This window comes from Rhinatrema bivittatum, chromosome 2, assembly GCF_901001135.1.
Source record: "Rhinatrema bivittatum chromosome 2, aRhiBiv1.1, whole genome shotgun sequence".
NCBI lineage: Eukaryota > Metazoa > Chordata > Amphibia > Gymnophiona > Rhinatrematidae > Rhinatrema > Rhinatrema bivittatum.
In genome coordinates, this window is record NC_042616.1 from 738102154 (window position 1) to 738125961 (window position 23808).

Sequence of the window (23808 nt, forward strand, 5' to 3'; positions counted from 1 at the left end):
AGTGACCATGCTAAGAATTACTACTATGCACTCCTTGAGCAGGCTTCAGTCTTCAAGCCAGGAGACTAGGTCTGGTTGTCAACCAAGCACCTCTGATTCATCTATTCTCCTTTCAGACTGCTCCTCGCTACGTGGGTTCATTCCCAGTCCTTCATCGTATTGGCATAGTCACCTACCGTCTGAAGCTACCACCTGGTCAAATTCTATAACGCATTCTACATTTCATCTGAAATTGCTCATACTTAGCAAATTGTCTTCAAAATTCAAGATCCACCTGTCATCTATGCAGAAGACGACTAGAGATCAAAATCAAGAGATACTGGATGTTCGTAACAGAGGCAAGATTTTTGTATACCTTCTAAGATGGGAAGGGTTCGGCCCCGAAGTACATACTTGGGAGCCTCAGACCATTATCTTGGAAAGTGATGCTTCGTCGATTCCATCTCACGCATCCTTCAAAACTCAAACCTGGTACCCGAAGAGGAGATCGCCCTTTGAAGGAGGGTACTGTTGTGTCCGTCACTGTCCAACGTCCCTGCTCCTCCCACCTTAACTCATTGGCGACTCCCTTCGGGGTTGATGGAAGGCTAGCTGCTGCGGCGTCTCCAGGCCGTCCTCCTCCGGCGTACCGGGATCAGCTCGACGCTGCAAGCCGCCATGTTGACCAGATGCCTAAGGGCGCGCATGGCCCGACTGATATACCAGTGTTGGCGTGAACCTCAGGGGCGTTCCCCTGAGATGCCATCACTAGCTCCCGATATTTAAGGTCTCAGTTTTCGCTAACAAGACGAGTTAGCAAGGGTTCGCTTCCTCCTGGTCGCTGCGGATGGAATTTGCTCTCCGCAAACTCAGCTACTCTGCCTCCTCGGACTTCACTAGAGGTACCCGCTCCTCGGGGGCCTCGCTCTCTCTTTTTCTTTGCAGGTCGCAGTCCGGAACTGGTACTCGCTCCTTGAGGGCCCACATCCCGGACTTGCTCCTGAATACCATTTCTGCTAAGAAGTCATCGCTGCTTACAACATCAGTGAGTTACCATCTATCTCTCAGAGCTTTCCCTGGGTCCAGGTACTCGCTCCGAGGGCCTAATGCATACCATCTCCTGGGCTGCCTCAAGAGACTATTGTGTGAGTGTTACAATCAAAGACTTGTTCCAGAACTCTGCATATACTGCCTACTCACTTTCTTAGTTTCTCTGCAGCTCAGCCACCCTGGGATCGCTGTTCCAATACCTGAGGGACTAAAGCCCAGCTGGGCGCTTCCAGCTCACTACTGCCACCTTTGGTGGTTTAATATATTGCTTCTAAGAAGTCTTTGTTGCTTAACATCAGTGAGTCTGTATCTATCTCTCGGAGCGTTCCCTGGAACCAGGTACTCGCTCCTCGAGGGCCTAATGTATACCAACTCCTGGGTTGCCTTAAGAGACTATTGTGGGAGTGTTACCATCAAGGACTTGTTCCTGTACGCCGCATGCTTTGCCTACTCACTTTCTTAGTTTCTCTAAAGCTCAGCCACCTTGGAATCGTTGTTCCAGAATCTGAGGGACTACAGCCCAGCCGGGCGCTTCCAGCTCACTACTGCCACCTCTGGTGGTTTACTATATTGTCTAATAATAGAACTAGTGTGTGTCTGTCTCCTACACTAAGCCTGACCAGTGGTCCCTCTCGGGATTTCCCCCGAGGGCGTGGTCATCTGCCACTGGTCCAAGGATCCACCCACAACTATTCTAAATAACTACAGATTGCTAAATACCAGCTTTAACAACAGAGCTTTCTGACAATCCCTATGTGGAGGTAAGCCTCTGTCAGATCCAAAGAAGCCAAAAACTCGCCTTTGTGGACAGCCGCAATGACGGATCTCAATGTCTCCATGCGAAACAGAGGGATTCGCAACGCCCTGTTGACCTGCTTCAATTCCAATATTGGTTGGAACGAGCCCTCCTTCTTGGGAACTACGAAGTAAATGGAGTAGTGACTGGTCCGACGCTCGGCTGCAGGAACCGGAACAATGGCTCCCAGAGCCTGCAACCGAGACAGCGTTTGAAGAACCACTTGCTGCTTTGTCTGAGACCCACTGGGAGATACTAGAAACAGTTTGTGAAGGGGTCGAGCAAAATCCAAAGCGTAACCGTGATTTATAATGTATAGAACCCACTGGTCTGATGTTATCTTGACCCCTTCCTCGCGAAACCAGAAGAGTCACCCCCCAATCTCCGGAACCGAGGGATGGGCCGGCGCCCCTTCATTGGGGAGCTTTGTTGGTGGCGAAGGCATGAGAGGCTCCAGAGCACTGAGACCTCCTGCCACGAAAGGAATGCACCCATGCTTGATACCTTGTTGACGTCTGCCGAGGGACGTAGGAGGAAGAACCCCTGCCGGAGTGGAAACTGTGCTGCCCTCGAAAACGGCCCCTAAATGTGCCGGGTGAGCGAATTGATCAGGGCTTGTCTTCCAGAAGCTTGTAAACCTTGTTGTCTCCCAATGACCGAATAAGCTGCTCCAGCTCGTCCCCAAATAGAAGCTTGCCCCGGAAAGGAAAGGAACCCAGCTGCAACTTAGAGGAGGCATCCGCAGACCAGTTACGGAGCCATAGCAGCCGCCTTGCGGAATCCAAAGACATAGTGCGGGCAGAGGTGTGGAGGAGATCATACAAAGCATCTGCTGTATAGGCCACCGCAGATTCCATGCGGTTTGCTTGTTCAGCTTCCTCCGGAAGAAGGTTGAACCCAACGGAGAGTAGCCCTCTGCATAAGGCTGCTGCAGACAGCGGCCTGAACTCCCAAAGCTGACACTTCAAAAATCTGCTTAAGCAAAACTTCCAGCTTCCTATCCTCGAGGTCCTTGAGCGCTGTGCCTCCTGTTACAGGAATGGTAGTATGTTTGGCAATAGCTGTGACTGCCGAGTCCACTTTAGGAATCTTAAGAAGATCCAGAGACTCATTAGGGAGTATCCCATTCCCGGGATACGAGCTGGAAAAGCTTTGGATGAAAAGGAAAGATTTGAGGTGGAGCCCGAAGCCCCGATAACACCAAGTCTCCCGGTGAAGAGTCTGGTATCGCCTGTGGTACTGGGATCTCCAGCTCCTGAAGCACATGGGAAATCAACGGGTCCAGTTCTTCCTTGCGGAACAAACGGAGCACCTGCGGATCATCCCCCTCCACCGGAGCGGCACTGTCTACATCATCGCTCACATCAGGAGTGGAGTGGAGGGGTCCTGAGTTATCGGATCCGCAGGTGGAAGAGGAATGGATAGCCCATTCCCTGGGATAGCGCGGGGTGCCCGAGGTCCAAGTCTCTCCTGGTCTGCTGAGGCCTTAAAAAACTTAGCCTGGGCAGGAGACTGGCTTTCCCAGTCCACTTCAGCTTCTACATAAGCCTTATGTAGAAGCAAAACAAACTGAGAGGAAAACGGGTGTTGCCTCTTTAAGGGCCCCCTCGTCAGCCAATTTGGGGGAGGGGCCGAGTCTGGCTGAGAATTGCGCAGTCTTTGAGGGCTTAATGCCGGCTGGGAAAGAGGAGGGAGATCCTCTCCCTCCCCCACTGAATCCACATTGGGGTCCGAGGGAGGCAAGATGGCTGCCGCTCCCATGCCGATCGAGAGCGTGCCGGGCATCTGCCTCCGAGCAGGCTGCTCGCCCCGAAGTCCCTTCGGACGTGGCAGGGCTGATCCCCAGCCCAAAATTGGCTGCTGCGAAGGCCTCTCGCCCCCGGGAATACACCAGGAGCAGAGGCCTTCGCGGGAGAGCCGGTACCCTGGCTCTCCACACACAGCACAAATGGTTCCCCGCGGCATGCAGAAAGCGTGTGAATTAGCTGGGTGACATGCCCCCCCCCTCCGGAGGCCTGGGAGATCGAGGCAGGCTAGGGCTGAAGAAAAGGTGCGTTTTAAAAATACATAAAATGCTTTTATATATTGCACGCACTCTCTTCATATAAACATATATATTCTTTTTTTTATTTTTACTAGCGTTAATCAGCCCTCCCAAAACAGGGGAACAACCTCCCTGAGCCACCAGACCAATCGTCCGCCAGAGGAATTTTACTTCTCTGTGAAAGCGCTGCCTCAGAGGAATGTTACATCTCTTAATTGGCAAGAAGGGGGAGAGTGACCGGCCCACTGGTAAATCCTCCCCCGTATAGCTCACCGGGTCAGGGAAAAAAAATTCTCCAGGAAATGGCTGTAGGGCAATGCCCTGCCTCGCCTGCCTGTGTCCTTTTAACAAGCTGGGTTTTTTTTTATTATTATCTATCCTTATCAAAATTGATCTAGTCAAAGGATTCTCCCTTTAGATTTAATCAAACCTGTGAGAAGAACCCTCCCAAATTTAGATAAGATCAGGACCGCAGGTTATGCTCTCTCAATCTCCTGGAGTCAGAGAAATACCGAGGGACCGCAGGTGGCACACCAGAGTATATGGGAGGTGCCTTTTCAGTTTCTCTCTGACTCCATCTGCTGGAAGGGAGGCATAACCCAGCAGTCTGGACTGATCCTGGTACATACAGGGAATGAGAGTTTTGTATTATTTAAGAAGAAAAAAGGGTCAACCTAGTCCTCATTACAGATATCTGAAACATAGCAAAACAAGTAATATTGAGTTGTTTTCTCATTGGTTTTACTATATTTGAATTATTACCACTAAGTTTTCAACAAGGCTAAAATTCCATAATCAGAGCTATCTGGGATATAGGTCAGTTATAATTACTTATGTTATTTTTCAGCTTATTCGCTTTATAATGTGTTTCGACTTGATTTTGCCTTTTCTGATAGCTGCAGCACAGAAGGCTTGGGCTGTCTCCTTCTCTTCCTCCCTGGCATGGGATGGCTCTGGACCAGGGCTGGAGAGAGCAGGAATTAGGCCCGTGCCAGCTAAGAAAAGTAGGCCCCTATGTAAGGTTCTGATGTGTTACTTAATAAAAGAAATCATTTTCTAAATGTCCCAAATAATTTTTATTTATTTAAGAAGGCTTTACGAGCTTTTTTGTTAGCAAATTTTTCAATTACAATTGAAATTTTTATTTATACATGTTAGAAATAGATATATTTAGCTTTTTTAAAAATTTTACCAAACAAAAGTAGGCCCCTTGAACATTGTAGGCCCTAGCCAAATGGCCATGCTGGCACCCCCTCTCTCCTGGAGTGCTCTGGACAGATCCCCCAGGGTTTTGGGGGTTTACTATTGGGGTTTTCAGTTAGTTTCTTTTGCTTATCATTTAATCTTCAAATTATTAATATCATCTATGCTGATGACCCAGGACATGTGACAATCTCATTTACATGTTGATCATTTCTAATTCTTCACTGACTGTGTGCATACATCTATATATCTTAAAAATATCAACAAAAAAACAAAAAGGAACAGTTAAGGCTAGTAAAAGATATATCTTATCTTTTACTAGCCTTTACTAGCTCATGCTATCAAATTTCTTTTAGTCCTTGATCTGTTTTTGTAAGTTTTAATAAAAATGTGAATTTTAAGGCCACCTTGCAGTGCCTGATGGTTTTACAAACAGGGCTGCAACAGTGAAGGTGTACAAATTGAACTCAAAGACTAGCTGCAGCTAAACAGCAGCTGATTCAGCAGGATGGGACTATCTTTTTGCTTCAATCTGCCCATTCTTGCAGCTGCATCGTGGCTGTAAACACAAATGGTTTTTCTAATTCACATTCTACCAACCACTGATTGCATTATAGAAAAGACTAAAATAAATAAAGGTGCATACCTGGCTTTACTAGACATGCTTTTAGTTCCTTCTTATGTCGGGCAGATTGTATGTTGCCATCAACACCAGTTCCAGTATTTGCTTTCTTCCTGGTATAATCTTCCTCACAAAAACTTATTGGACTGTTTCCGGCATCAGAGGGAGTCTTAACTGGAGAAACTGACTGGCTGCTTGGACAGCCGGTATCATCTAAAACGAGACAAAGAAGATAGGCCTGAACCTCAGAAAGTAGTTTAGTCTTGCACACCGCTAAGCTTGTTGTAAAATTACCTTAACTGTCATATAGAGCAATAAAACTACAAAAGTTATTTCCAACAAGGAAAGAGGTACTAAAATATATGATCTTACCAAATAAGTTAATGGTGAACTCAGTCAACAGATATATCAATGACTTACGTAAACATGACATTTAAAACGTAATTGTTAAGGAATTCTGGACCATGAATGCCATACTTTGTGCAATGCAATAAATAGCCCTTTAGGAATGGAAGACTTGCTTCCAAGGCAGGGTGGCATGGGCAGAGCTGAATATCACTCTTGAATAAGAAGTCTGTTTTGGTTTAACTTGTTCCATTTCTGAGTTTCCTCCTTTGCCTCTGGATGCAAGCTAAAAAGGGTTTCTGAATATAAATACATAAAGGTTCCAAGGACATTGGAATCTAAGGAAAACAAACTGGGTAGCACACTAAAGAGAAATGAATAAAATCAAACATAAACACGTTCTCACAATACAAGAGTTGGCAAGTGGCAGTAGAGCTACACTAGAGAACTATGCACTGTTACTGCAAAAATAGTTACCTGCCATGAGATCAATATCCAGAAAAGCAGCATGCAGACAAGTTATCCAATTAAAGTTGGCCTGATAACTTGTCATGGATATTACTTTTGTCACAGATAATACACTTGACAGCAACACTGGCAACTTATGCTACCAGCATTGCTGTCAAAGCAATACTTGATTCTGTCGGGAATGCTACAATTGTTCGCCATCTAAAACCACTTCTGGATCCTCCTGATTTTTGAATGGTTCTTCAATCGCTTCATTTCTCTGGTTTGGATTATCGCAATGCACTTTTCACCGGTTTGCCTCCTTTTTCAATTCGCCCTTTACAGATTATCCAAAATTCTTTTGCCAGGCTATTAACAGGAACACACATACGTGAACATATCACCCCAGTTTTGCAAATGTTACATTGGCTCCCAATTTCATTTCGGATGCAATATAAGCTCACAGTTATTATTCATACCCTCATTCCTAATATTCCTTCACCATGAATTGCAGCAACACTAAAAATTCATACTCCATCCAGAACTTTACTATCTGTTGTGTTTGAGGCATTGTGGACTCTTGGTCGCAGTGGAGAGGACCACGCCCACGGGGGGAACCTACTGCGATAGGCTGACACAGGGCCTCATTTTCCAGTATCGCACGCGATACCAAAAGGGGTGTTACCTTATGCTAATAAGCATGTGGAGCACAAATTGCAATAACAGCTATGCAACACACTCTTAGTGCAAGTTGCACTATTAACCCAATTCATGCTACATTGCCAGTATATATCACAGTTCACAATGTTTCTGGAGAGAGAGAGAGAGAGAGAGAGAGAGAGAGAGAGAGAGATAGATGCTATAGTATCTCTTCCCTAGACAGGTATTTGTATCCCTATGAGAGGCTCACCTAGTAACTCGAGGTGGGGATTAGGGATGAGTGTAGGGGGTTGGGGGCCACTTTCACATTCAACGTGAGACGTACGAACAGAACAGTGGTCTCTTGTGAAGATTTGCTGGCCTTCGGAGTGAGGAAACTCACTCCAAGATGAGATTTGGGCAATGTTCTCTCCACCTAGCTTGATGGAACAAGCTAGGTGGAGAGAACATTGCCCAAATCTCATCTTGGAGTGAGTTTCCTCACTCCGAAGGCCAGCAAATCTTCACAAGAGACCACTGTTCTGTTCGTACGTCTCACGTTGAATGTGAAAGTGGCCCCCAACCCCCTACACTCATCCCTAATCCCCACCTCGAGTTACTAGGTGAGCCTCTCATAGGGATACAAATACCTGTCTAGGGAAGAGACACTATAGCAACTCTCTCTCACTCTCTCTCAAAACATCGTGAACCACGATAAACCTTTACCGGCCTCTAGCGCACAATGTACCGCAAATGAAAGAGGTGTAGCTATGAGCCGTGCTAACACTGCAGCTATTTTGCAGCACACGATACCTCTTTCCTACTTAACATATGCTCCACCCCAACTCCGCCCCCTGAATACAAAATTAAAAGTTCGCCCCCTGAATACAAACTTAAAAATTTGCAAATCATGTTAACGGCTGTTAGCGTGCTTTGCGGAATTATCTCCAGCGGTAACTCCTTGGACAATGACCCCCACAGTTAGCAGACACAGAATGGATAGTCTTTATTGTACTGCTGAAAGAGATGGTAATGCAGGAAGGTAAGGCACCGATCCACGAGGTGCCAATACGCTCAACAGGCTCAGAAGTATAGTCTCACCCAGATGTTCACGATAGGCAGGAGCCCGCAGTGCGGGCGACGCCGCGGCTGGTGGGTGGAGTTGGAGCGCCGGTTCGTAGAGGTACTCACAGAGTGAAGGCGTCTTCCTGATGGAAGAATGGTGGGACCGAAGGTCCGTGGTGCAGGATATGAAGTAGATAGGCCCTTGAGGAGCGAGTACCCAATGGTCCAATATCCTGGAATGAATAAGAGAGAAGACCCCCGAGGAGCAGCTGTCTAAGTTAGTGAGGACCCCGAAGGGAAGTAGGAAGCGAGAGACTTCCCGCCATGATGTGTACTTGAGCGTCAGAGCAGTGCGCGCTCGCGCCCTAGGAGGCCACGGGAGTGAGCATGGCGGATGGGGACGCCGAGGCCTGCAGCACTTGGCACTGGAGACAGCCATCTTGCCCAGAGAGAGAGAAAGGGGAGAAAAAGAGGTAAGGCAGAGCGGTCACTGCCATCTGCAACCGACGGACGCAACACTTTCCTCCAGTCAGTGCCTTCTAGATACTCCCTCTCTCAGACGGTCCATCTTGAAGAGACTAGGGAATGTGCTTTCTCCATTGCCGACCCTTTTTTATGGACCTCCCTCCCAAAAGAGCTAAGAACAATAGCAGAACCAAAGTTTTTCTGGAAAGTTCTTAAAACCCATTTATTTCAAAAGGCATTTTCCATCTGAGCACTATAAAGTCATTTATATCGACAGTAATTGGGTTTATCAGTGCTGTCAATGCTGTGATTTTGTTTGATTTTTGTCATGGTTGATTGATTCTTATGTAATTTTATTATGTGTGTTTTCTTGTACCCCTCCCTGAACGTAGGATGGGCGGGTAATGAATATTTTAAAATAAATAAATACATACTGCAATCCTGGAAAACTGTTCACTCTACTGTAAGGATATTTTCTATAGTACTAAGTAAGCACAGAGTATGAAACTTCCAAACAGGCAACTATAACATGCACTTATTGCGGGCCATGGTGGCACATGCACTTGGTCAGGTTAAAGGGCATAACCAGAATTCAGATCTTTGCTTACTGCACTACATAGCAGATACAGTTCTCCTTCTAGTCCCATTTCTTCCCAGTAAGTTACTTTTTTTTGCAATTAATTTTTAGGAAAAAAAACCTCTTATTCAGGTGTTAATTTTCACTATTTCTGACGTTCTGCAAAAAGAATGAGCTGCAGTATGAGGATGCCAGATCCAGGGGGTTATCAATAAGTACTCATACTCCATGGGACTAAGACTCTTTTTAATGTAGACTGTCAGCTGAACTACATTTCCAATGCTGCAAATTTTCTGCTTACTGCAACCACCTATATAGTGACAGACTAAGTATAATAGTTTAAAGGACAACATAAGAATATAAAATAGGCCATGCTGGTTCAGACCAAGGTCCATTGAGCCCAATATCTTGTCTTCGACAGTGGCCAGATACAGTCACTACAAGCATCTGGCCGATCCCAAAAATATATGTTTCTCTTGCACACTCCCAGGGATAAGCAATGGCTTTCCCAAGTCTACTTGACTAATAATTGATTATGGACTTTTTCTCCAGGAACTTGTCCAAACCTCTTTTAAACCCCTCTATGATAGTTACCATGATCACATTCTCTGGCAACAGATTCCACAGCTTGATTATGCACTTGGAGTGAAAAATACTTTCTATAATTTGTTTTAAATCTGCTAGTTGTTAGTGTCCCCTTGTTTTAGTATTAATTCCACCTTATTGATTTTATAAATCTGTGTAACCCCAGGACTGGGGTACTATTCTTAGGAGTCCTTGGGCACACAATTAATCTTAGAGCTTAAACTATCTTCACTTCCCATACAAGCCACTAGCCCCAAGTTTCCAGGATTCCCTGTAGGAGGAGGAAATATAACCAATAACAATAATCATGAAGGTTAAGATTCCAATATAACTATACTGACAGCTTGATATAACATGGAATAGAAGTTATTTTTGAAGCTCTTGTTTGTATTATTGATTCTGGGATCTGGAAATGTTTAGAACAAAAAACAAAACATTTCTTTATGCTTTTCAAATTGCATATTTGTATGCAATGTCTAAATTTCCTTTATTTTTTTTATCATAATAGGTACATCACACTGTTGCATAAAATTAATCTGTGACTTAATCTGAGGAAGCAGCTAATGAGAGAAGGATTAGGTTTCGGTTCTGACCAGCACCTGTCAGCTTCACTTCATTGTTGTTAGGTATGTACAGCATACTTAGGCACGTTGCTTCTGTAGCCATTCTCTTCACATTAGTAGTTTATAGTGGAGCCGACAAAAATGGAGAGTGCAAAGTGATGCACATACAGGTAAACAATGCTGGGTTCCTTATTAGAAATCACCATCAAGGATAAGGACTTCACAGTCCTTGTGGTCAGTACATTGAAATCCTCAACAAATAGAATGTTAATAATTAATTGTAAAGGAATAGAAATTAAAGTGGAGAATGCAGTCCCTCTATATAGATCCATGTTGCGGCTGCTCCTTGAATATTCTGTGCAGTTCTGGTCGTCCTATCTCAAAAAAACCTTAGCAGAACTAGAATTAGCAAAGGTAGAAAAATGATAAATGGGATGGAATGGCTACCTTATGAAGAAAACCTGATCAGATTAGATCTCTTCAGCTTGGAAAAGAGATGACTGAGGAGAATGTGATAGAAACGTAGGGTCTCACTATGTCTCTACTAGAAGATCAGGTAGGCATTGCAAGGGTAAGAGGAGCATGCCACATATCCCTCAGCTCCCGATGTGGGCTGCTGTAGTGGTTGCTGCTAGCATCTGTAAAAGGCAGAAACCCCCTAGCGAAAGTGTGGATTCTTAGATTGGTTTTGCAGGAGGAAGGAGTGTTTCTTTTACTTCTTGTTTCTTTGTCTTCCGATTTTGTTTTGTGAAAGATGAAGGATTCCTAGTCTCTAAACTTTGGTGATCATGGAATAGGGTTAAGGAGCTGTGTGTGCATTTTTTTTCTTTTTTGTTTTTTTTTAGAAGAAACGTATTTTTCTTTTTTTCTTGTGAAGAAAGTAGTCAACCCACCCTTCCTTCTCTTTGAATATGTTTGATTGGTCTTGTTCTACTGCACTATTCTGACCTTTCTCTCCCTGAGAGATTCAATCACCCACTTGAGATCTGCAAGAAAGATTGGACATCTTTCCAATGTCCGGGAAGAGAAAAGGAGTAGTAAAGGAGAATAAACATACCCCACTGTTGTAGATGCACTACATATATCCAATGGATATTGGGGAAAGGAGATGGAATGATGCCCAAGGAATGAAAGGAACCAGAGGAGTGTGAGACTTGAATACCAAAATATCTGATCAAAGGTATTGAAAATTAGGAATTGAAATTGCCCCAGAGCTGGAAAGGTTCTGGTTGGGAAAGTGCATTAAGGAAAGAACTGCAGAATCACAGAATTGCCCTAATTAAAATCTGTGTTATGGACTGTTGTAAACAGTAATGTGTACCATTGATCATCTGGCACTAACAGAAACTAAATAATGAATTGCCACCAACACTATCTAACCTGCATCTCCCCATCTTCCATAGAGCTAGCAATCTATGAAGGGGAGTAGGCCCTGGATGTTCTTCTTCTCACTCGTTCCATCGCAATAGCAGGCACATGCGCTTCAAATATCATACAGAACAATCCAGTTGAGTCCAATCATTTGGTTTATTTTCTTCACAACACATAACATGACAATGTCTTGCCAGCTAGGGATAGTAGTTTCACTTCAAGACAGCAAATTCTGAAGTCAGTGCACCATAAGGTGCTAACATTAATTACAGTGCATTTCACCATCAAATTCAGGTATTCACTCAATAACTGAGGTTGGTCATCACTTGTCTAGGGCAAACCTTGGTATTCCCTGCAGAAATGGCTTGATGCAGATTCCCAAGAAAAGAAAGATCCAGTTCACTCAGATGACATAATACTCCCAAGAGCTTGCAACTGCTCTATAGGGAGCTGGATCCATTAGGGCTGCAAGTTGAACAAAAACATCAACCAGTCTGCAAGCTCATACATGAGTCCAAAATCTGAGCATGCTCAGAGCAAAGCAAAATAAAACATTAGACCATCTGCAACTCCTTTACCAGGGAGCTGGAAACAACCATTTTAATAAGTAACCGTGCATTACAATTAGGAATGTAAGCTATTCGAAATAGCTGATTTACTCCTTAAATATCATAGCAGATTTTATAAAAGTTATACACATAGAGGTCAATAATCAAAGCCATTTAGTAAGATAACTCCTAGGTTATATGGCTAAATGGCAATCTTTGAATATCCCTCTTTCATTTATGGCTAAAAGTTAACAGGATAAGTTATTAGCTGGCTAACATTTAGCTGAATAAGAAAGGGGTGTGTTGGAGGTTTCCAGGGTACGGTCGAGTTAGCCAAATAACTTATTTGGCTAACTCCAATATTTGGAGATATTTTGGCAGGTCTAAAGCCATGTGGCCAGATAACTTTAACCTTAACTGACTACATTCAAAAGAATACAGCCTCATCTTTCTCCCCCACCCGCTTTCTAATTTCTGCACAAATTGTGACAATTGGCTTCCCATGTCCCCCCTTGCTCGCCCACCCAAAACCTTAGCCTTTCCACTCTGCCGGTACCTTTACACTGTTTCTGTTCAGCCTGGATTGCAGACCCAGTGCTTCCAGTGTTGCAGGGGAGAAATACTGGAAGCATAAGCTCTCCGCTGTAGCTTACGCTTCCAGTGTGGCTCCAGTAGCAACACTGGAAGCATCGGGTCCTGGTGACAGTAGGTTGCCACTGTGATCCGGGCTGAAGAGAAACATTGTAAAAGGTATCATGAGACAGCAATGGGATTCAGTTGGGCTAAATGATCCTGGCAAATGTGTGAGGTTTTCTAAGGCAGTGGTTCTCAACTCAATCCTTGGGACATTCCCAGCCAGTCCAATTTCCAAGATATCCACAATAAACATGCACGTGACAGATTTGTATACTATGCAGCCGTGCATACAAATCTACATCAGGCATATGTATTGTGGATATCCTGAAAATCCAACTGGCTGGGTGTGTCCTAAGCACTAGTTTGAGAAGCACTGGCCTAAAGAATACACACCAAGTTTTAAAATTAAGTTACTGAATTTAGTAATGGCTCTACTCTATGCTCTTATACAGCTATTAAAGTGTTGTGTTTACATTTGCTTACAATACTACATAAAATACAAAATTCACTCAAAATGATGGCTCTACCGAATGACGGTATATAAAACTCAACAAATAAATAAATAAATAAATATTTATTATTTAATTGAAAATTCCTTTTCAAAGAAATATATTTCAAACACTCTCTTGGTGCTCTCACACACACTGCAGTTTATCATATCTGACACCAAAAGCAGTTAAATGAAGGAACAGTGAGATTTTTAATCATTTTAAATCTACCAAATCATAGGATTTGGAAAGGAGGGGGCCATGGCCTCCCCAGAATTTTAGCCACCACCTGCAACAACTGTTCCCTTCTACATTTCCATCTGGCTCCCTACTTACTGAGCATATCTGGAAGTTCAAATGTACAAGAGACCTCCTTTGGCTAGAGTGCTGCAGAATACAAGAGAGTGATACCTACTCTGGCTAGAGTGCTGCAGGAGAGTACAAGAGAGAGTGAGACCTCCTTTGGCTAGAGTGCTGCAGGAGAGTACAAGAGAGTGAGACCTCCTCTGGCTAGAGTGCTGCAAGAGAGTACAAGAGAGAGTGAGACCTCCTCTGGCTAGAGTGCTGCAGGAGAGTACAAGAGAGTGAGACCTCCTCTGGCTAGGAGTGCTATGCTGGCTGGTCCTGCCCCACCCTCCTCAGAATAAGCTCTTTTGGTTCAGTCTCCCCCCTCTCCAACCCCCACCCTGGAGACTCTGATGACATCACAGATGTGATCTCTCTCTGCTGGAAGAACAAATCACAGCCAGCAAAAAAAAAAAAAGATAAAAGCAGAAGCTGCAACTTTATTATCACCTTATGACAGGCTGACTGCAGCAGAAAAGGAGACAAGGCCAGGGCTGTTTTATCATAAGTAATCTTCTTTTTTTTTTTGCTTGTATGCTGCTACTAGTCAGGCCTCTGTGTGAGCTGGTTGGGCTGATCTCAGAGAAGGGCAATGGCTGACCAACTGACAATGGAGACAGTGAGTACCTGAAGAGGGAGGAGGAAGTCTAAAGGTGGCTGCTGCAGCCTGGGTAAGAGATGGCAACAAGGGCAGGACCCTTACATGATGATTAGTGCCCTTTAGCTAACCAGGAGAAGGATTGCTATTAGCGTATAATGTTCATGTTGGCATTTAACAGAGTTTTGTGAGACTTTCAAGTGGTGGATATATTAGATATGGAATGTACGTATATTTGTAACATTACATGGATTTGTTATTTATAGAAAGCCCTGGGGGAATTCTGTGCTCTGCGGAGTGCAGAATTTGCGCATAATTCCCCCCCCCCCCCATGCAGAATTGCCATTTTCTTCACAGAATTTGGCAATTCTACGCAGAAAATGGCAGAGGAGATCCTAGCCTGCTGCAAATGGAGAGCGCAAAGATGAAGGCCCCAGAGTGCCAAGGGATGCACTCTGCTCACAGCGAAGATGAAGGCCCTGGCGTGACGTTCGTGGCAAAAATGAACGCCCCCAGTGCGCGAATAACGTGTGCTCCGCTCGCAGCGAAGATGAAGGTCCTGGTGAGAGTGAATGTGTGTGTGAGAGAAGAGGGAGAGGGGTGTGAGAGAGGCGAGGGGAGGTGGTGTGAGAGAGAAGAGGGTGAGAGCAGGCAGAGGGTGTGAGAGAGGGGAGGAGAGGAGGGGAAGGTGTGAGAGAGCAGGGGGGGGGGGTGAGCAGGAGGGCGTGTGAGAGAGCATGGGAGGTGAGGGGAGGGGATACTTGAGTCTAGGTGCCAGAGAGAGGGAGCCTATATGAGAGATTGTGAAGGAGTGTGTATGTGTGTGAGAGATTGGGAGCTGGTATGAAAAAGGGATCGTGTGTATGTGAGGGTGCTAGCCTGTGTGAAGGGATTGTGTATGTGTGAGACAGAGTGTGTGAGAAGGGGTGCATGATAGAGATACATAGGTAGCCTATGTGAGGATGTATGTGTGAGAGAGAAAGGGAGCTTGTGTGGGTGTGTATGCAAGAAGAGAGAGGGTCCCTGTATTAGGGGATGTGTGTGTGCGAGAGTGAGGGAGCCTGTATGAGGGTGTGTGTATGTGTAATAGAGAGAGGGAGCATGTGTGTGAGAGAGGGAGGGACAGAGGGAGCATGTGTGAGGGACAGTACTTAGAACAGGGTCAAATTCTGGGTCTGGCAATAAAGTGGAAGGGGTTGAGCCCCTAGAGGTGGAAGGGAGAGATACTGGCAGGTGGAAGAGTTGGGGCCTGAGAGGGCAAAGTGGCCAGGGGAGTAGGGAGAGCGAGTGGAAAGGACACTCTTACAGTGAATTTCTAGGCAAATTCTGCATCTCTAAGTAATAACTTTTTTCTGTATTAATTTAAAATGTAATTACTTAAAGACTGTCATGTAAATTATATTATTTTAACCAATGTAAAGTTTGCAGAATTTTATGTTTTTGTGCACAGAATTTTTAATTTTTTCGAGCAGAATTCCCCCAGGAGTACTTATAGATTCAGTTTATAGTAGTTTTGTATTGTTTTTACAGGCACTGTTGATTTGAAGAGAATTTCCCCTGTGGAAGCCTGTCGTATTATGGCCGTGGACCCTTGGGCTGGCTGAGACTGCAATTGTTATACTGTGGGGCCCACAGTGAGCATTGCAACCGGGAGGTGGCGCTGAAGAGACTCTGGAGAAGACTTCGCCACTGGAAGTCCGAGGTCCCCCCAGGAGGAACCCGTAGGAACCCGGACCTCTTGGACAGAGGTGGGACCCTATGCGACCAAGGATCCAGGCAGCGGCTGAAGAGATGGTCGATGAGGATGGCAGGGCCCAGGGGGCTGGAAGAGTCTTCACCCTCGGAAGCCCGCGGCTCCCCCAGGAGGAGTCCGTGAGAGCCCGAGTGGCTGGGACTTGTGGAGGTAGAGGAAGCAGAAGTCGGAGTCCAGGAACGAAGCCGGGTCAGAAGACAGAGGTCCGAAGTCAAAGCCAGGGGCGGGAGCTGGAAACACAGTACGCAGCCGGGTCAGAAGCCAGAAGTCAAAACCAAAACCAAAACCAGGGGCGGAAGCGAAGACGATGTCAATGGACGAAGCCGGGTCGGAAGCCAGAAGTAGATGAAGATCCAAAGCAGCAACTAGTAACTCAGGGGACTGAGTGAACCTTGTTGCAAGGCACTGAAGATGTCCAGAAGCAGGGTTTAAATACCCTGATAGCGTCTGACGTCCTCCGAGGCAGGGCTCGAGTTTTCCCGCGCTGGCCACTTTAAGAGGGACTCCTCCCTGCGCGCACGTCTAGGGGGCGGGTCCAGCCGCGGCGGATCTTTGGCGTCTCTCCCGAGGAGGGAAAGACGCGCTGGAGGCAGTGCAGGCCCGAGGAGACCTCGAAACGGCCCGGGCCGTCCCCGAGGTAGGTGGAGGGACCGGGGCACGGCCTGGGACCGTAACATGTCTGGTCACAGGCAAAAACAAAGAATTCTTTGCCGGGATATTTAACACCATATTGAAGATATATGGTTCTTTTCCATATAAGAAGTTTTTGAGAAATTTATTTGACCCTCACAAAAAGATCTTGAGTTGAGAAATAATACCTGGTAGTATATTGGGATATAAGGGAAGTTTGTCTTATAATCATTAAGGTATCAATAGAGTGGTTAACTTTTAATGTGCTTGGCCAGGCTTTAGAGCAAGTTTTTAAAATGTGAGTTGGGTGTGTACTAGTATGAGTGAGCACGAATGTTAGATTTTAAAGGTTTTTATGGATAGGGTAAGTGATGGGTTCTGCGATAAGGGTAATTGAACTTGTATGTGAATAAATTTGAATGGTGAAATTTTGTAGTAAATTTATGTAATAAGGTTTTGAATATGTGAATTGCTTATTAAGGATTTTGTAATATTTTGTACATTTATTAAAGATTAAATTATCTCCTTTTTGACTTTATATTTAGTATATGGGGGAGAGATATATTGGTATTCCTTAGTTCATTCTGCCATTTATTTAGCCAGTCCAGAGGAGGGGATACTTGCTAACAGGTAAATTTTAAAAGGAGTGAGCGTGCTGGCCATGCAAGCAAAAACTACACTTAATTTCATATTCTCCTTGCAACTACATACATTTTCATTTAAAATGTTCCAGCCACACATATGGGTGCAGCCATTACATGCATACTCACACAAATGGCCATATGTGTGAGAAACAGAGAGAGAGATTCTGTTAGAGAAACAGTCTGATAGCTCCCACTGTAAGAGGGGCACTTTCAACTCAAGGTGGGTTTTGGGGCAGGGGCGTTTTTGCACCAGTGACGCTTTTAAAATCTACCCGGGCAGTTAAAGCGATATGTCAGTGAGAGTGTGTGTGTTTTTATCTCAGAGAGCACGAGGGTTTGTGTCAGTGTCTCAGCATGTCTCAGAAAGTGTGTGTGACTGAGAAAATGTGAGTATGTCAGTTTCTGAGACGGCAAGAGAGTAAGTGTGAGCCACCCTTCTTTCCCCACCAGTCTTAAACTCACCAGCTATGCTGATGCCACTATGCAACAATATGGTTTTAGCTACTTTTTACCCAAACTGGAGACTTTTCACAGCGCATCTAGTGACTTTTTTCAAGTAGAAGTTGGCAACACTGCAAAGGCATTGGAACAGAGTGAGCCAACCAGGCCCTAGACCATTCAACTTTATCTGAGGGACAGACTATCCCTGCCTAGCAGTTTAAACAATCTATGGAAAACTCAAAAAAAGAGTCAGCCATGTTGGGATCATGTGGATTTCTTCCACTTTCTTCAGGCAACATTGGTCTCCTTTGACTATCTAAGATACATAGTTTTTGTTTTTTGTACTATTTTGTGTGACATTTTGAGGTTCTCTTGGTGACATTTGGGTTAACATTTAGTACAGGGGCAGTGGAACACCTTAGCTTCACCTCTAACTCCTGCCCACTCCACTCTTTCTTATGTTCGTTATTTGCATAAATCCATAGATCAGACTTATTCATTCCCAGATCTACTAATAAAATACGTAATGCTAGAAACTACTATAACATATATCTTCTATACCTTTGCATGAACAGGATTTATAAAGCAAGTTGGCTTACCTGTAAACAAGATTCTCTGTAGACAGCAGGATGAATTAGCCATGACACTGAACGGAACTCTCTCTCATAGCTCAGTGTCTTATTGAGCATGTGTGGGAGTTCCACGCTTGCGCTACCTTGTGAGCTTCTCAGCCCTTTTCAGATCTTAAGTTTTAGCAAGACTTTCAATTCTCCAGGGAGGTTAGCTGTAAAAGCAGGGCTAATTCATCCTGCTGACTAAGAACTATTACTTGGCTACTAACACGCCCAGTCTATTGGGAGCAAAAGACACAAACAGATGAGATGCTTGACAATGAGGCTCAGTCTTTCTCAAATAAGTCACGAGCTCTCTTACAACCCAAGGATTAGAAGCAGTAGATGAAGTGGTGGCTCGTACCTGGTGGGCCCTGACCGGTTAGTGAGATCAAGCCCAGGTGCCGAAAAACAGTGTTGTATACAATTTGTTATCCAGTTGGAGCAGGTACATGTGGACATGCCAGATCCAAGTGTGTTAGTATTGTACAACACAAAAAGCTGGGAGGCATTTCTCTGAGGCTGTGCTCACCTCTTGTAGTAAGCTAGTGCTCTTTTATAGTTACGTATATGAAGAGTCTTTTCACCTTCAGGAGCATGAGGCTTTGGAAAGAAGGTGGTGCGTATTATGGAGTGTTTAAATACAAAATGGAGACCATCTTAGGCAGAAATTTTGGATGCATTCTGAGCGCCACTTTGTTGTGAAAAAATTGTAAGCTGAGCCTAGTGGCTTAAACAGGCTTAAACAGAGGTAAGTTAGCACTACGTTTATGTCCCAGGGAACCAGTGTTTTTTTTTAACTGCTGGGTGCAGCTATAGTAGACCCTTCATAAACCTGGAAACCAAAGGATGTGTGGAAATGGGATTCCCATTCTTTGATGAATGTTAAGCCGTAACAGCATTGAGATGTACTCGCATTGATAATACCATAAATCCAGAGGGATTTATGGTATTATCCCTGCAAGGGAAAGCAGGTAAGACAACAGGTGTAGTGATTCACAATGAAAAAGGTCCAAGTAGTGAATGGAGCACCAAGCGGAGTAATGCTTCCACTTAAAAGAACAGTTGTGCCTAGTGGACGGTTTTCGTGCAAAAAGAATCACATCTTGAATTGGCTGTGAAACAGACCACTTCTTCAGAATTGTGCACTCAACATCCAAGCTGTGAAATTTAGGGATGGAAATATGGGATGCAGCAGATGCCTACCCTCCTGGGTCAGCAGGGAAGAGTTGTTTGCCAGGTACATTGGAGGATGCCTCAACAATTGAATGAAACATGCATACCATGCTTGTCTTGGCCACGCTGACATGATAAGAATCATCAAGGCTCATTTGCACAACATTTTTATATTGTTTTCGAGATGAGCAGCAGTGGTGGAAAAGTGTACACAAGGCCATTGTCCCAAGGCAACAAGAAGGCAGTACTGAACAGAATCAGTTCACTTACGAAGAGGTCGATACAAGGGTGACCTCATTACTTGAAGAGCAATCAGACACTTTTTGGTCACTTTGTGGGCAAAAACTCCGGGTGAACCTGTCCGCTGTCATGTTTTGAATGCCTGGCAGATAAAAAGCCTGGAGAGAAGTTGTGTTCTGAATCGTCCACTGCCAGATGCATAAGGTTTCTTGGCACAGTATCCAAGAGTCCATTCTCCCTTGTTTGTTTATGCAGAACATAGCTAGCTGATTGTCCATTTGAATCATGATATTCTTTCCTTTGACACTGTGGATTAATGCATGAAGGGATTAGTGCATTGCTCTGAGTTCTAGGAGGTTGATCTGATAATGTTGTTCTTATGCAAACCATAATCCCTGCATCTTGAATTGCCCTGTGTGGGCTCCCCACCCTACAGTGGAAGCACTGGTAATTAAAATTACTTAATAGTGCACTGGTTGTAGTATGGATGGTTGTAACCACCAGATATTTTGTCCTTCATGTGGGAGGTTAGAGATACTCTTGCACAAAGTGGATGCAGCTGCTGGCTCCTCTGAGAGCACAGTTCCCACTGGAGACGTCTTATGTGTAGTCTCAAAGGGGGTGACATGAATTGCTGCAGCAATGTATCCCAGGATGACGAATATTTGATGAACAGTGCACTGGTTATAGCACACAAGCTATGCACCCTCTCTGGAAACAAAAACGTACATCGTTGATATAAATTGGAAATACTGCAAGAGCTGGAATACAGACTTCTGGGAATATAGCAAGAAGCTGACTGATTGAAGAGTGTCGATGGAAATCTAAAAGGAGTGCTTGCAACATGTGCATCAAAGGGCTATAAGGAGCCAGTCGTCCAGATAAGGGAAGATGCAAATGCCCTGCCATCGTAAGTGAGCTACTACCAACACAACGCATTTTGTGAAGACTCTGGGAGCTGCAGATAGTCCAAACAGGAAGTACTGGTAGTGATTGGACCCTACTTTGAAGCAAAGGTAGCGCTAACAAGAAGGATGTATCAGGATATAAGCATAAGCATCCTTGAGATCGAGGGAACAGATCCAATTGTTGCTCTGTTATGTAGGGAAGGATGGTGCCCAGAGACGCCATCTTGAATTTTTCCTCTGTGGAGAGTTTTTTCAAATCTAGGATAGGCCACCTGCCTTCTTTGGAAGAAGAAAATAGTGGGAGTAAACTCCATGATTGTGAAAGGCAGAGGGTATTTTTAGGAATGCATTCTGAATCAGGAGCTGATCTACCTATTTTTGTTAGAATGGCAGTTGTGCTGGGTCAGATGGTATGCAGAATGTGTTTGGAGTTTGTGGAACAGCTTTGAAATGAAGATGATAGCCTATGCATATGATCTACAGAACCCATCAGTCTTTCGAAATTAGGGACCAACAGGATATAAATTGCTGGATCATAGTCCCTACTCAATCCCTGGATGCTGTATTCCCCATAATCAAACACTTTGTCCCAGTTTAGCTTGCAGCTGTTGTTGTGGCTTTTGCTGCCTACGCTCTTTGGGTCATCCCTTGGATGGTGCCACTTGCTGCTGTTGCCAGTGAGGCTGTGATGGCAGTAGCCTATACTGGTTGTAAGGCCTGTAAGATCTTCTAGAGTAGTAAGCATGCCTATAAGATAGGTGTGCCCTTTTCACTAAGGAATCAGAGGTGGATAATGACTGGACTGCAACATTCTGTTCCTTTATCTGGGCTACTGTTTCTCTTTCTCACCAAACAAGTTATCCACTAAACAAGGGAGATCAGCCAGCTTCTCGTGGACATTTTCTCTAATTGAACTGGCTCTAAGCCAAACCATGCAATGTGCTCCTATGGTGTGGTGACAAATGATTCTATCCATCTCCCCTCTGCAACCTGGAAGAAGTGGTACACAGCAGATGGTGTACCGCTTCCTCCAGGTTGCAGAGGGGAGATGGATAGAACTGTTCTCCATTGTCCATTCTAATAAAGGGCTTCAGGTTTTGTATGCATTCATAGACATAATGGATGATATAAAACTGATGTAGTGTTATTCATGCTGTCAGCATTGACCTCTGGAAGACCTTTTTCCTGAAGTCATCCAGGATAGGTTGACCTTTACCCAATAGAGTATTTGAGTGCAGCTAGGTTTGCTTTGCCTTTTTCATGGCACTTTTCACCACCATTGAATTATGTGGAAGTTGCATGATTCTGTAGCCAGGTGCCTTTTTTACCCTGAATTTCAAATCTAGTTTTCTGGCCACCATAGAATCTGAATCCAGAGTTTCCCACATCTTCTTTAGGATTATGTCCAACACTGCGTGTGTCAGTAAGTCTGATGGCTCTGCTGGGATATCTAGGATTCTCAGAAGCCCCCATCACCTGAGTCCTGGGGTCAAGGTCCTTTTGAATAACAAGGTTGAGAGCTATCCCCATTTTCTCCATGAATTTGGAATAAGAGAGGCATTTTGATGAAGATGTGTGATCTAGTGGCCCAGAGATGGGTCAGATGGAATGCCCATGGAGCTGCCCAGGACTCCCCTGGGGAATGGTGGCTTGACCAGGAGGATTGTGGAGATCTAGGCGGGCTGAGACTCTCAGACAGAACTGGATGAAGATGCGGAAGGCCATTGGATGAAGACCAATTACATCCAGAAGATGAATTTGTTGGTATTGGAGGGGTTCCACCTTTGGAGATACCGGCATAATGGGGTAGACTGGAGGATAGGTAGGCTTCTCTGGTTCCAGCAAAAAAAAAAAAAGAGGAAAACAAATTCTCTTACAAAGCCTGTTATTTGGCCTAGCGCATAATGAGATATCTGCACCGGCGTGAGCGAGGAAGAATCATCCTGAGAAACAAGCATGGGTTCCTTCTCTAAGATAGGTGGGGGATGAGAAAGAATTGAGAGGATAGGAGCACAACAGGTCCAGTGAGTCTAGAGGAGTCCTTACCTACTGGAAGGGCCTTGGTAATAAGGGGTGGCAGGCTTAGTTGAGCTTCCCTCCAAGATGTACTATAAGCAGCATAAAATTGTGTGGATAGTACCATCCACATGATCTTGTGTGTATATCACTCCATTGGTGAATTTGGTACTATGGCAAGGGGACAATCCTCCTGGGGGGTGTCTAACGCTCTGCATGGGATAAGGATTCCCCTCAGAGACCAATTCTAGGTGAGAATGCCTCAATGGTAATAATTCTACAAGCATATGCATTGATGCGTGCATCAAGGAATCATTACAGAGTGGTTTGCTTGTTGACTAGCGGTCTTAATGCAGGAGGTGAGGCAGCACTGGAGAGTGCACTGTGTATTGAGATTGCCAGCTTCTCTTTCTGAGATTTTGAACCAGCCTTTTTTGACAGAGCATGCTTCGTGAGCTTCAAAGCATCGAGCGATTTTGACGGAAGAGCTCTGTGTTTCAAGTGCCTTGCAGTCTTGTGGTCCTCTGATGCAGTATTCATTGGCCGTACTGGTAATTTCAGTGCTGAAGGCGTTGAATGGGTCGATGCATCGTGCATCAAGCGGTCTGGATACTGCGATGCATCAGGCATCAATCAATGTGAGGCTGGGTCCTAGCAATGCATCTGACACAGGCCTCTTTTTGGAGGCCTTGGAAGTGTTCTATAACACTGTGTCGTTGAGTGCTGACCGCTTGGCAGTCCCCAATGCACTGGGTTACTTATCTCAATGCTCCATCGAGGTCTTAGGTTTTACTGATGACCCAAAAGCAAAGTGCATAATTGCATTTATGAGGACAGCTCACCCATTTCCTATACGCGGATGACATACAAATTCTCATCCCCATAACGGACACTATACATAAAACCATGGCTTACTGGAATAAATGCCTCTCAACCATCAACGATCTACTAGCCAGCCTCAACCTGGTTCTAAACACCAACAAAACGGAAATCCTTATAATAGCACCGGAACAAGCTACCCCG

General features: G+C 44.8%; 1 protein-coding gene across 4 annotated transcripts in view; it reads right to left on the minus strand.

The window, feature by feature from the left end:
- Nucleotides 1-23808, minus strand: part of SYBU (syntabulin) — a 112120-nt gene that overhangs the window by 73185 nt on the left and 15127 nt on the right. For all 4 annotated transcript variants that reach the window (XM_029591911.1, XM_029591912.1, XM_029591913.1 and 1 more), the window contains one exon: nt 5719-5907. In XM_029591911.1, the coding sequence (XP_029447771.1) occupies nt 5719-5907 (189 nt within the window). The remainder of the gene's footprint in view (nt 1-5718; nt 5908-23808) is intronic.